The 15,461-nt window shown below is 42.0% G+C and overlaps 1 protein-coding gene across 1 annotated transcript; it reads left to right on the top strand.

Moving 5' to 3' along the window:
* The first annotated feature begins 161 nt into the window (after positions 1-161).
* LOC124272255 lies at positions 162-15,122 on the top strand. The gene is made up of 13 exons (XM_046707418.1): positions 162-285; positions 1,142-1,296; positions 2,241-2,472; positions 2,991-3,196; positions 4,330-4,478; positions 5,308-5,549; positions 6,692-6,807; positions 7,381-7,538; positions 11,128-11,369; positions 11,873-11,967; positions 12,477-12,619; positions 13,249-13,481; positions 14,933-15,122. The coding sequence occupies exons 5-13, from the start codon at positions 4,386-4,388 to the stop codon at positions 15,120-15,122; spliced, it is 1,512 nt and encodes a 503-aa protein (XP_046563374.1). The 5' UTR covers positions 162-285; positions 1,142-1,296; positions 2,241-2,472; positions 2,991-3,196; positions 4,330-4,385.
* Positions 15,123-15,461: the final 339 nt, after the last annotated feature.

A 15,461-nucleotide genomic window follows, 5' to 3' on the forward strand; every position in this document is an offset into this window, starting at 1 on the left:
AACTCGCGCTGTCAAAATCTTTAAACTGATCCGTTTCCCGAAAACACCAATCCCCTACAGGTAGGCCAATGAAACCTTTGGGAACATTTTTAAATGAACATTTTAAAGGGTATAAATATTTTACTAATGATTGTGCCTTCCTCAAAAGATACGAATTTTAAGGTAAAATGACGATTTTAATCAGATTCTTTGTTTTGGGATTGATTTTAAATTCTGTGTTTTCCTTGAGACAGCCGGCGTACTCAAGAAACAAATGGCAGAGTGGGGGCAGTGGTAAAAATAGAAGTAAGTATACAAGTAAAAGTTTCTATAGTCTATGTTCTTATAGTAGAGTGCGTTGGCTACAAAGATATGTTATTATGCAAATTGTTTCAGTGGGCAGGACCATCTTACATCTTACGCAAACACCTGGTTTCATCACGGAATTTCTTGTGATAAAATAAATATTTTGCTGATTTGCCTTTTACGCCCAATAGAATCAGATTCAGGAAATAATCAAATCTGGTTGTTATCTGGCGTTGGCATTGTATATCATTATCTGCAAATATGCATTAAAATATTGAATTAAATATATTTCATGTAGGCTAAGAAGGGGAAAGTACTCAGTAAATAAGGACATACATAGGAAGCAAGATAGTCGAATAAAAATATGAAACCTAACATGATGAAATGTGAACTTACGAATGAAATTGGTATCATATTGTCGTCGGATGTCTACACGATACAACCGGTGTATGCAACGAAGGTTTCCCTTGAGCAGGATGCGCTAATCTTTTCGCGAACACCTGGTTACGTTACAACTGACATGCTCATTTCGCCGGAGTCCTACAATCCTTTTAACAGACAGTTTTCATGAACAAAATATTGCTGGATAAGTTTCAGTAAAAATCGAGTCACAATATTAAAAAGATGTATTTGTTATCAAAATTAAACCGTAAAAACTACTTATAAAGATTCATGTAAAGTATATGTCAGTGCTTATTTAATAAATCGCGACTGTATTTTTATGTAAGTTTTTAGAAAATATTTACCGAAATTGAAAACACAAAAATTGAATTTATGGCACTTTATATCTCATGTACTGTCAGCATATATTCACTAATCTATGGTCATATCTGATGTAAATTATTATTTATTTTAGATGTGAATACGAACTGCGACGCTCTGGCCAAAAGTTCGTCATGTGACTTCTACAGCGCATGTGTAAAGACGGATGTGACGTCATGCAGCCTCAGAGATGCAGCCGAAGACTTCTGTCAGAAAGCCAGGGATGGTGAGCGGGAACTAAACAGCCTGGTGAGAATTGGCACATATTGTTAGGCGGTTGATACCCCAGTCGTTAATGTGTTAGTTCAAGGATTTAGTTCGAATCTCAACGTGGTTACCATGGGAACAGCTGATCATCGGTGTTATCAGTTATGTTGGTCATATTCTAAAAGATTTGTTTATACTTCAAAATCTCACTTACCATCGTAGAAGTATATGTCCTCCTCTTGTGTATAACACAATAGGGCAATCTGTATTTTGTAACGATGTGGGACGACCTGTGATATAAAACGGTATGGGACGAATTGTAATGTGAAACACTGTTATTCGAACTGCAATGTGAAACAATATGGGACGAGTTGTAATGTGAAACAATATGAGACGACCTGTTATGTGAAACAATATTGGACGACCTGTTATGTGAAACAATATGGGACGAGTTGTAATGTGAAACAATATGGACGAACTGTAATGTGACACAATATGGGACACGTTTTAATGTGAAGCACTATGGGACGAGTTGTATTGTGAAACACTATGCGACGACCTGTTATGTGAAACAATATTCGACTAACTGTAATGTGAAACAGTATTGGCCTTCAGTATAGCTTTTGTTTAAGGTAAAAATGGGCGCGACGTGGGTTTGGCGCTTGTAGGATTAGGTTTTGTTTGAATATTTTGTTCCAAACACATTTTGTTCTCTGACCAGACACCAAAAGAAAAGTTATTTAGACCTCTACTCATAATTTTCAACAAGATTGTTCATTCAATGTTTTTTTATAAACCCTGTTATTGGTTATTTTTTCAATTTTCCCCTAACGTTCCCGTAAGATGATTGAATTGTAAGTCCCTGAATGGTTAAATGGTAAATTGACGGATAATGCCGAGAAAGAATCCCAATGTCTACTATGTAATTTTTTCATGACTGATTATACCTATAGTATTTGTGTAACGAATGCTCACGACTGTTCCAGGGCAAAAGTACCTCACAGATGTGAGGACGTGTCTTCAGAAGAACCTTCAGGATCTTGATGCCGCCACGTCTTGTGACTCAACAGACCTCGGACGTGTTTTCGCGAGATCTGATATCAAGTCAGATTGTATTTACCAGAATGTCACTTTATGTGCCGTTCTCAGCTCAACGGAAAACGTTTTTACTCTTCTGGAAATATTCTCCAGCTTGGAGTCTGGAGGCTTCTCACGACAGTACGTATAATTAACATTCCTTCACTGTGATGTGTTTTTTTGGCTTTGAATTTTTTAGGAATATTTGTGGCTCCATTCCTGAAATCAAAACACCAGGTGTATATATTTTCCAGTTCTCGTAAAATCGTGTAGCTTATTATTTTGCGTAATATTCTATCTGAAGATAAATATACGTGTGAACAACATTCCTCCGTAATATTAAGCACAAACTTCCATTGAACTACAGAACATCCCTGCTTATCGCAAATGCGTATTTTGTCAACTACGAACATATACTACATCTATTATACTTTGTGGCTATGTGTCTTTTTCGCCGTGCACATCCCTCTCTGTCTATTATACTACTTACCTACCAACATATAGCAAAACGTGCGCGCATATGCACGTTCGCCCACGCGTACGCACACACTCACACCCTACCTCTATTAGAACTATGTTAAGTTATCAAATATATGGCGAATATACAGTTCATAATCTCCATTCTCAATATATTACAATTCAACCCGTTTGTATTTCAGATTCATCGCTCGATTTCAGGCCCTGTCTCAAGGTTGTAACGAAAGAGCCAAAGAAAACATCGAAAACATATTCCCCAAGGAGTTTCAGGACATACTGATTCCGAAACCTGATGCAAGAACAACCCCGAGAGCGGACATTACGACTTCACCGACAACACCATTTACATCCTCGGCAGCAACTACTCAGACGAGCATCGACTTACGAGGTGGGCCCCGATGTTCATATCATCACTTTCCACCTTCATTGACAGATCCAGGTTATGTTCAAATGTCAAAAGTTATAATTCTGTTTGTTGTTTAATGACGCAATTTTCCATTTGGTAATCGAAACCGGTCCCGCCAATCTAGTGATCGAAATCATGAGCATCGATCTATGCAACTGACATACGATGGCATACCTCAGCCATGTCAACGATAATGACGCCCCGACCCCGTAAGTCGCCTCTTACGACAGACATGGGAATATAACATATGTTATATTTGGGATTACACTTTCTTAGTAAAGTACAAATTCTAGTACTTTTTGAGTTTAGCCCCATCCGGGATTCGAACTCACACCCTCAGAGTCAGGCACCTAATCGCCAGCGCACAAGGTCAGCCGCCTAACCCGCTCAGCTACCGCGACTTCCACAAAAATGGAAGTCGGACAACTGGTAGTCTAGACTGCGGGCTTTGTGTACCCCTCTGATAATCATAGACATGGGAATCACTGAAATACATGTATATATAATGCTACGTAAAAATAGTTACTGTAGGAAATATGCAACATTGACGTCATCCGTCATAACGTTTTACTCGGGTGCGTTTCACGACCTCCTCGTGTGAAGTCAGGTTTTCACTTAACTATTCATATACTTCTCTTTCTATTCATATACTTTTCACCACTGTTTCATTCCTTTTACGCCAAGTGGAACCTGAAGGAAATCTACGCTGATGTTTCTCTGACGTTGACCTTGACATTGACTATTTGCTTCTATTCACCCTTGCCGTGTCGAGCAGGTTCTAAGACATACGGCACAATGTGTGAAGCCCATTTGTGTTGTCCCCCGCCGTGATATTGCTGGAATATTGCTAAAAGCGGCGTAAACCCATACTCACTCACTCACTCTAAGACATACGAAATTGTGGATGAGAACTGAAGGTTGTGGGGCTTCAATGTGTTCTACATTAAATGACGAATGTTAGTTATCCTCGAAATACGTTACATACTACTGACGTGTACAGAACCATGTGGTATGAGATGTCCCGAGCAACCTCCAGCAGGTGAGTTGGTCCCATCCTGAACAATTTAGGGACTGGTTCTGTTAGAGGTACTTTATCGCAGTTATAAATTTTTCAGGAACAGATTGTGAAACGCTCAGTAAACGCACTACCTGCGACTTCTTTCCTGCTTGCATGAAACCGGATTTGACTTTCTGCGAATTACGCTTGGACACTGAAGACTTCTGTAAACAAACAAGATCAGCTGAGGAAAAATTTGACTCTTTGGTGAGAATACCCTTTTGATTTGCTCTTTGTTTTTGTTTATTTTTGTGATGATATTCTTATAATTAACCCCGAATGAATTCAGTAAACATAGGTCTAGGTTAATCAAGTTTATTTCGTTACGAAATTAATTTTGAAATACACTTGATCAACGAAATGAACATAAAACTTTGATAAACAATCATGTGATAGATGTAGTAAGCCACGATCCACGACCTCGAGTGACGATGGCACATAATCAACCATGTCATCAAACCGGACCGCCGATGCATCAAATGATCTCTTATGACGTTTACATGTTGGTGGCTGTGAAGGGAGACATGCGTTCCTAGCAATTACATAAACGTTTTGTCCTTTTTTAACAAAAGGCAACAATAAAATCGAAGTACATCTTAAAACGTAAGACATGTGAAATCAATATTATCCAAAGTATCCATCGGTACCCGATGCTAGGTGCTACGTCGGTGACAGTTTGGCGAAGTCACATCATGACATGACATGACATGACATGACATGACATGACATGTAAATGTTTCCCAAAATTACATAGGAAGTTCAGCACATATGAAATAATAAACAAGTAGTGCTTACATGTAGCTTATTTTTCAATGTGTATATTATATAGTATAATTCCATAGCACTGTCGGGCCGTGGGTTAGCCTAGAGATTAAAGCGTTCGATCGTCACGCCGAAGACCCGGGTTCGATTGCCCACATGGGTACAATGTGTGAAGCCCATTTCTGGTGTCCCGAGCCGTGATATTGCTTTAATATTGCTAAAAGCGGCGAAAACCTAAACTCACTCACTCATCCTTAGCACTGTCTGAATGCAGGGCCGGAAGTACCTCCAGGACGTCAGAGTGTGTCTACAGAAGAACTTGCTAACAAATGACGACGTCACTTCGTGTAACGTCAACCAAGGTGGTGGCATGGAACAGGTGTTTGCTCCGTCTGGCATCAAGTCTGACTGTCTGTATCAAAACGTATCCCTGTGTGCAGTGGTCAACTCAGTATCAAATGTCCAGGCGTTGTTTGATCTCTTTACCTCCCTTCAGCCCGGACCATTCCAAAAACAGTGAGTACTGCCATTCCAGGGGTGGAAATAACCCATCGCCCGACGCCCGAGTCCAGTGTTTTTTTCTGTCGGGCAAGCAAATTTGTATATCACACTGTACCGGTGTCCAGTTGATATTCCAATGTTAATTATGTTGTTTATTTAAAAAATCAACAAGAAAATGGCCGATATAGTGGAAAACTTATCAGGGCAAGTGATTTTACATGTGCCACTGTACCGGAGTACACTAGCAATTTTAAAGTTATTTCCACCCCTGCATTCGCCGGTTCTTTGCCAAATTTACCCATGACCAAAGGGAATTTGCAAGACCGGGTTTCAAAATGTTCATCCACATTTACTTTGCAGCGCAATGATTTTATATCGATCAGAAAGAAATTATCAGAAATTAATCAGACTGTCCTTCTAACTCCGAATTATTAGAGTAATTTGATTGATTCCAGAGCAGGGTGAGCAGGTGCCTAAACTTTAGTCATCCTAACGACAATAACATTGGGTCATTATTTGAAGTCTTGGCTTTGCAAGTGTTTGTGACGAAGGGCAGGATCCGCTCACCTGTTTAATAACACATGGTCTTATCACTATTTGATTATGCTTGATGAAACTGTTCACAACATAGTCAAAAAGGAATAGTGGACTCTGCATTTCGCATACGTTTGTTTGTGATTCTGGAACGATTTTATTCAGTTAATACTATTAATATTATTAAAAACCCGTGAAGATCTGGATTAGAATTCAAGAACCCGTGCTTGTCGTAAGAGCCGACTAACGGGATCGGGTGATCAGGCTCGCTGACTGGGTTAACACACATGTCATCGTCTCCCATTTGCGTAGATCGCTGCTCATGATGATGATCACTGGATTGTCTGAAAGCATAAACAGTTTAGGCTTTCAGTGAAAAGAAGCATTTGGCTAACCGATGCTGTAAAAGGTCAGGTCAGTGAGACTTAGTGTGCATGGTCTGATATTAAAAGCCATTTCTTGTTAAAATTCTCCCCATGAGTTTCAACAGAAACGAAAAGATTAAAACTCGGTTCTGTTGCCCATTTGAAATATATATCAAGTGACGAACACCAGACAGCTAATTCAAACAGGATGTAATTCTATTCATATTGTATAATTCATTATTCTGTAATATTTGCCAGATTCATATCCCGATTTGATGCTCTGGTGGATGGATGTAACGAAGGCGCTAGGCAGAAGTTCGACTCTATCTTCCCTGAGGATGCTACGGAAATCCTGACTCTGCTGGATGATACAGGTAAAACAAAACATCCCTCTGTGACGTCATGTAGTATTCTCCCCAGGGAGCTGAGATGGCATTTCTTATCAGTGAGGAGTTGTTTGTATTTGATCATTGGGAACTGGGTTGTATTTGATCATTGGGAACTGGGTTGTATTTGATCATTGGGAACTGGGTTGTATTTGATCATTGGGAACTGGGTTGTATTTTTGGATCAGTGATGTATTTTATCAGTGGGAACTGGGTTGTATTTTATCAGTGGGAACTGGGTTTTATTTTATCAGTGATGTATATTATCAGTGAGAACTGGGTTGTATTTTATCATTGGGAACTGGGTTGTATTTTATCATTGGGAACTGGGTTGTATTTTATTATTGGGAACTTGGTTGTATTTGATCATTGGGAACTGAGTTGTATTTCATTATTGGGAACTGGGTTGTATTTTATCAGTGATGTATTTTATCAGTGGGAACTGGGTTGCATTTTATCAGTGGGAACTGGGTTGTATTTTATCATTGAGATCTGGATTGTATTTTATCAATCTGAACTTGTTGGTAATTTATCAGTGAGAACTTGTTTGTATTTTATCAGTTCGAGCCCTCAGGGAATGTGAGAGGCTGGCCCAGGATGGTAACTGTGAGTTCTACACCCAGTGTGTCAGTGTGGGCGTGGACACATGTTACGCTCGTGATGAATCCAAAGCATTCTGCAAGCAAACCGAAAGTAAACAGGACAATCTGGATACGAAGGTACTTTCAATTGTGTGTAAACTTCTCGTAAAATCACTGATCTATTGTCCTAGCTTTAATCATAGTGGCCTATTGCCTGTGTATTGTTTGACCTCCACAAAATGTACATACAATCAGTTGACTTCTGCAATATAGACACAGTTGACTGCCACAATGTGCTTACTATTGACTGTCTCAATTTACATACAGTTAGCTTCCACAATACACATACCGTTGACCTCGACAATGTACATTACAGTTGACTTCCACAATGTACCCACATTTGATGAACACATTGTACTTACAGCTGACTTTTACAATGTACATATGGTGACTGCCTCAGTACACAGATGACAGGTAAATGCCTCAGTTCATATACAGGTGACTGCCTCAGTTCACATACAGGTGACTGCCTCAGTTAACATACAGGTGACTGCCTCAGTTCACATACAGGTGACTGCCTCAGTTCATATACAGGTGACTGCCTCAGTTCAGATACAGGTGACTGCCCCAGTTCACATACAGGTGACTGTCTCAGTTCACATACAGGTGACTGCCTCAGTTCACATACAGGTGACTGCCCCAGTTCACATACAGGTAACTGCCTCAGTTCATATACAGGTGACTGCCTCAGTTCACATACAGGTGACTGCCCCAGTTCAGGTACAGGTGACTGCCCCAGTTCACATACAGGTGACTGCCTCAGTTCACATACAGGTGACTGCCTCAGTTCACATACAGGTGACTGCCTCAGTTCACATACAGGTGACTGCCTCAGTTCACATACAGGTGACTGCCTTAGTTCATATGCAGGTGACTGCCTCAGTTCACATACAGGTGACTGCCTCAGTTCACATACAGGTGACTGACTCAGTTAATATACAGGTGACTGCCCCAGTTCAGATACAGGTGACTGCCCCAGTTCACATACAGGTAACTGCCTCAGTTCATATACAGGTGACTGCCTCAGTTCACATACAGGTGACTGTCTCAGTTCACATACAGGTGACTGCCTCAGTTCACATACAGGTGACTGCCTCAGTTCACATACAGCTCAGTTCACATACAGGTGACTGCCTCAGTTCACATACAGGTGACTGCCTCAGTTCACATACAGGTGACTGCCCCAGTTCACATACAGGTGACTGCCTCAGTTCAGATACAGGTGACTGCCTCAGTTCACATACAGGTGACTGCCCCCTTTCACATACAGGTGACTGCCCCAGTTCGCATACAGGTGACTGCCTCAGTTCACATACAGGTGACTGCCTCAGGTCGCATACAGGTGACTGCCTCAGTTCACATACAGGTGACTGCCTCAGTTCATATACAGGTGACTGCCTCAGTTCACATACAGGTGCCTGCCTCAGTTCACATACAGGTGACTGCCTCAGTTCACATACAGGTGACTGCCCCAGTTCACATACAGGTAACTGCCTCAGTTCATATACAGGTGACTGCCCCAGTTCACATACAGGTGACTGCCCCAGTTCAGGTACAGGTGACTGCCCCAGTTCACATACAGGTAACTGCCTCAGTTCATATACAGGTGACTGCCTCAGTTCACATACAGGTGACTGCCTCAGTTCACATACAGGTGACTGTCTCAGTTCACATACAGGTGACTGCCTTAGTTCATATGCAGGTGACTGCCTCAGTTCAGATACAGGTGACTGCCTCAGTTCACATACAGGTGACTGCCTCAGTTAATATACAGGTGACTGCCCCAGTTCACATACAGGTAACTGCCTCAGTTCATATACAGGTGACTGCCTCAGTTCATATACAGGTGACTGCCCCAGTTCACATACAGGTGACTGCCTCAGTTCATATACAGGTGACTGCCTCAGTTCACATACAGGTGACTGCCCCAGTTCAGGTACAGGTGACTGCCCCAGTTCACATACAGGTAACTGCCTCAGTTCATATACAGGTGACTGTCTCAGTTCACATACAGGTGACTGCCTCAGTTCACATACAGGTGACTGCCTTAGTTCATATGCAGGTGACTGCCTCAGTTCAGATACAGGTGACTGCCTCAGTTCACATACAGGTGACTGCCTCAGTTAATATACAGGTGACTGCCCCAGTTCAGATACAGGTGACTGCCCCAGTTCACATACAGGTAACTGCCTCAGTTCATATACAGGTGACTGCCTCAGTTCACATACAGGTGACTGCCTCAGTTCACATACAGGTGACTGCCTCAGTTAATATACAGGTGACTGCCCCAGTTCAGATACAGGTGACTGCCCCAGTTCACATACAGGTAACTGCCTCAGTTCATATACAGGTGACTGCCTCAGTTCACATACAGGTGACTGTCTCAGTTCACATACAGGTGACTGCCTCAGTTCACATACAGGTGACTGAGTTCACATACAGGCGACTGCCTCAGTTCACATACAGGCGACTGCCTCAGTTCACATACAGGTGACTGCCTCAGTTCACATACAGGTGACTGCCCCAGTTCAGGTACAGGTGACTGCCCCAGTTCACATACAGGTAACTGCCTCAGTTCATATACAGGTAACTGCCTCAGTTCATATACAGGTGACTGCCTCGGTTCAGATACAGGTGACCGCCCCAGTTCACATACGGGTGACTGCCTCACTTCACATACAGGTGACTTTCCCAGTTCACATACAGGTGACTGCCTCAGTTCACATACAGGTGACTGCCTCAGTTCACATACAGGTGACTGCCTCAGTTCACATACAGATGACTGTCTCAGTTCACATACAGATGACTGTCTCAGTTCACATACAGGTGACTGCCTCAGTTCACATACAGGTGACTGCCTCAGTTCACATACAGGTGACTGAGTTCACATACAGGCGACTGCCTCAGTTCACATACAGGCGACTGCCTCAGTTCACATACAGGTGACTGCCTCAGTTCACATACAGGTGACTACCTCAGTTCACATACAGGTGCCTGCCTCAGATCACATACAGGCGACTGCCTCAGTTCACATATAAGTGACTGCCTCAGTTCACATGCAGGTGACTGCCTCAGTTTGCATACAGGTGACTGCCTCGGTTCAGATACAGGTGACTGCCCCAGTTCACATACAGGTGACTGCCTCAGTTCCCATACAGGTGACTGCCTCAGTTCACATACAGGTGACTTTCCCAGTTCACATACAGGTGACTGCCTCAGTTCACATACAGGTGACTGTCTCAGTTCACATACAGGTGACTGCCTCAGTTCACATACAGATGACTGTCTCAGTTCACATACAGATGACTGTCTCAGTTCACATACAGGTGACTGCCTAAATTCACATACAGGTGACCGCCTCAGTTCACATACAGGTGACTGAGTTCACATACAGGTGACTGCCTCAGTTCACATACAGGCGACTGCCTCAGTTCACATACAGGTGACTGCCTCAGTTCACATACAGGTGACTACCTCAGTTCACATACAGGTGCCTGCCTCAGTTCACATACAGGCGACTGCCTCAGTTCACATATAAGTGACTGCCTCAATTCACATGCAGGTGACTGCCCCAGTTCGCATACAGGTGACTGCCTCAGTTCACATACAGGTGACTTCCACAACATGTTGCACATGTTAACTTCACTTTTACTCGATCTACATACAGGGTCTCACCTACATCCAGAACGTGAGAAAGTGTTTGATGGAGAACCAGCTACAACTGGGAGACTTCATCCCATGCGAGACACTCAATCCTCAGATATTTATGGCACTCATTCAACCCAATGGAAAAGCATCCGATTGTCTGTTTCAAAACCGCACGGTGTGTACGGTCCTCAACGACCCTGATAACGTCCAGGCCATTAGAAGCATGTTTTATTCAGATGGTGCGGGAGAAGTGCAGAACAGGTACCGTCGATTTGTACAGCTAATACCTTTGACCATTTACCATTTGGCAAATAGAAATACAGGATTCCCTTCGTATGTTCTCTGTCTTATTGTTAACAAGGGCTTTCGAAACATGGCCTTGATTTTACAAGTCCTAATGACGATGGGTTAAACTTAACACTTCAAACGTGTTCTCCCAATATTTTGGTTTAGTTGTTCGAAACATTCACTGACACCCTATAGTGGTTGTCTAATCTGTCCCGTTGTGGAACCAGCGTTTAGTTCTCAAAAAAGGAACCTTGTGGTTAATGCGTGTGCCCGTCACGCCGAAGACCCGGGTTCGATTCCCCATTTTGGTACCATCTGTGAAGTCCATTTCTGGTGTCCCCTGAAGTGACATTGCTGGAGTAAAAAAGTAGTGTAAAACCATCCTCACTCACTCACTAATTCTTGGTTTACTAAATTTTTTTTATTTATTTCTGATGTGTATGACGTTAACATACTGGTGTTGATCATCTTGACAGAATTGCATCCTACATGGGTCTGCTGGTGCAGCAAGAGTGTGGTCCCGGCGCCCAGGCAATACTGGACACTCTCTTCCCATCTCCATCTCCGAAAGGTTGGTCACTCAATGTGCAGTCCATATATTTATTTCAGTTTCTTTTCATTCGGTGTGGCCCACTCGTCTAAGGCTTCAGAATTCTTTCGTATAAAGTAGTAAACGTCAGAGATCTGCATCACTTCGAGTTTCCCTCCCACATAAGCAGACCATGATGTAACTCGAATACTATTTAAATGCTCGTTAAACCACATCCACTGCCGTAGAGATGCAGGTCTTTGCAGGTCATGGGCCTGGCGCTGATTAACCCAGAAACAACCACGAACTGGGATTCGAACCACGATCTAAGGATGCTGTCGTGCCCTTTTCCTGGAAAGCATTTATGCGCAACGAATTGCGGCGCCTATCCGACTGAGCAGACCGAGCTCCTTCCAGTTAAAGACACTGGAAGAAATGGTACTAATTTAGCTTAGATGTTTCTAAAAGCTGCGCAAAACATTATGCTCCGCTCACCACATGTTCTGCCGTGACTTGCCGACACTTGTCTGGCTGTATTTCAGCGCTGACAGGATGTGACGCATTCCTCGTGAACGCCTCTTGTGACTTCTTCCCATCATGCCTTGCTGTTGCAACATCCAACTGTCGTATAGGAACACAGGTTCATCAGTACTGCATCAACTCGGAGAACAAACAGGTGGAGTTTGATGCTATGGTAAGTAACCGTGTCCATATATAATCTTAACATCACAACATTACAATACCGAAATATATCAGAAACATTCCAGGGCGGTAAACATTTGGTCTGGACTGGACAATCCAGTGAACATGAATACAAACTGACTCTATTTTAGACGGAAGAGATTCCGTGACCATGGCAACAGTGATCAGCTCACATCCCCTGGTAGCAGACTTAAAATGTTGGTTTGAAGATATTGTCCATGTATGTTTGTTTTTTAACGCCGCACTCAGTAATATTCGAGCGGATTGTAAATAATCGAGTCTTGTCCCGACAATCAAGTGAACAACATCATGAGCATCTAGTGGGATACGATGACATGTGTCACCCAAATCAGGGAACCTGACCACCCGATCCCGTTAACTGCCTCGTATGATTGCTGAAGATTAATTCTAACCCGGATCCTATCAATCCCAGAACGCACAATTCCAAGTCAATTTGTCTGAGTTACCCAATGCCAATAAAACATTATAGAATAATAATTTCTAGACGAGACACTGATGCTCTGGAAAACGTCATGGGGACATTCGAAGTTTTGTTATATGACTTATTTTTGCATTCCAAATGATTCCTTTTGAATGTTCAAAACTATTATTCTTTTTTAGGGTGTCACCTACATAGAAAACGTCCGGCGATGCCAGATCAAGAAGCTTCTTCCCCTGGCGGAAGAGCGTGAATGTAACGACGTCGCTGTCCCGGCGTTGGAGACGTTGACTAAAGTGCCCGGATGTTTATGGCAGAAAGGAGAGTTCTGTAAACTAGTCAGCACAGAAAGAAACTGCAACGCGCTCTTCCATATCTTTGGTCTTGGAGGAACCGATTCAGACATCAAAAGCAAGTAAGTACTGCCTGGTATCGTGACCAGTTCTGGTCATCTATTAATGCCTGTAATTTTGAAACTAGTTAGGTAGGTACTATTTAGATACAAAAGATTTTTGTCCGAAGAGTTTCCGCAAAATGTGTCACGGATCTTTACCTGGAACTATTCTGCTTCTGCAGTTGACCGCGAATTATTCAGAGCTTGAACCTGGACCAAACAGTCCACAGCATGAGCTTCGATCTACTCAATTGGGATACGATGACATGTGTCAACCAAGTCAGCGAGCCTGACCACCCGAAACCGTTAGTCTCCTAGTACGACAAGCATGGGTTGATGAAGACCAATTCTAACCCGGATGTTCACGGGTGTGTTCACAGTTTTTTCAGCGGATTATCCAAAACAACAAATGTTTATGTTGTTTTATAGATGTATCAATGTGTTTTTAATTTCTTTGAAGCTACTGACATTGTTTCATTTCAATCAACATTATTTATGAAAATAAAATCGAACCACAAGATATCATACAGTGAGTATCGGAAACAATGTGTATTTTAGGGCGAACTATTGGGTGAAGCTGATTGTTTTAGTATGTCGCAGTCATCATTGTTCTGACTATATCGGGGTGGACCCATCAAAAACACAAGGTGGATGGGTTGAACAATAATTAATGCCATAGGGTACTTCAAACAAATAGCTACCCGTGAAGATCCGGGTTAGAATATTGATCTTCAGTAACCCATACTTGTCGTAAGAGGCGACAAACGGGATCGGGTGGGTTGGTTGACACAAGTCATCGGTTCCCACTTGCGTTGATCGATGTATTATTATTGTTATAGGATATTTATATAGCGCACATATCCACGCACTAGGCGCTGGTAATTTTTCCCTCGATCATGCTGTTGATCACTGGATTGTCTGGTCCAGCGACGATTATTTACAGACGTCCGCCATATAGCTGGAATATCGCTGAATGCGGCGCAAAACTAAACTCACCCACTCACTCACTCAAACAAATAGCGACGTCACATATTCTTACGTCAAGCCTCTATTCTCTGAGGAAACCAAATAATAACATTAATTTTGTGACAGATTCTAAACAGGTTTTATTTTCAGTTTTCTAAACAATACATATATGTTGATGACGACAGTAAATGAGTTTACTTCAGCAAATTACGTTTTCTGATCTGTCGAAAATGCATTTTTTCCATTCTATATTGTTCACATTCTATTTTTTTAGGACGTGCAGTGTTAATAAACATATATTGTTTATGTGTCATCCCTTTATTGCAAAGTGGAAAAAGGGTATTTGGATATTTGACGTTGCATCTTTTTACAGAAGACATTATTTTTGCAAATACCAGTCGTAGCGTTGCTTAGCAACATTGTTCAAAACTGGTCTGAATCATTAACTTCAATTTTGAGGGAAGTCGGCGGATTTGCAAACAAGGTTTTAAAATGTACTTTTTCAGATTATTTTTCACTTTCAACAACCTTGCATCTCAATGTACCGCTGAGGAAAAAAAGTCCTTTGTGGCCTTCTTCTCCACGAAGTATCTGAACAGCATCCAGGACGACATAGCAGCCACCACTACCACGGTAACAACACCGACCACAGCCAGATCTACCAGGCCGATGATGATGGGATTCAATGGTGATTAAATGAGACGTTTGAGTCACCTCTAGCACGATGTGTGCGTTGGCTTGTGTGCCAACAGTATAAGCGAAACGTTTTATTTCCAAATATTAAACTTCACACTGCCGTAATATTTTACAAAGAAAAACTTGTTTCCATAATTCGTGACTCTTTAACGGATATTGTGAAAGACGAACAAAGTCAACATATTTTTACACACAATGACTTTGTGATTTTGTTGATAAACCTGAAACGTTCTTGTCAAATGCATTTTCGGGTTTTCAAAAAATATATATTATCAGTTTCATCAGCGTCAAGGGTGATCGGTGTTTTAATATTATTCAGGATTAAAGAGTCGATGCCGA

This window comes from Haliotis rubra, unplaced genomic scaffold, assembly GCF_003918875.1.
Source record: "Haliotis rubra isolate DU_JTF1 unplaced genomic scaffold, ASM391887v1 Scf168, whole genome shotgun sequence".
NCBI lineage: Eukaryota > Metazoa > Mollusca > Gastropoda > Lepetellida > Haliotidae > Haliotis > Haliotis rubra.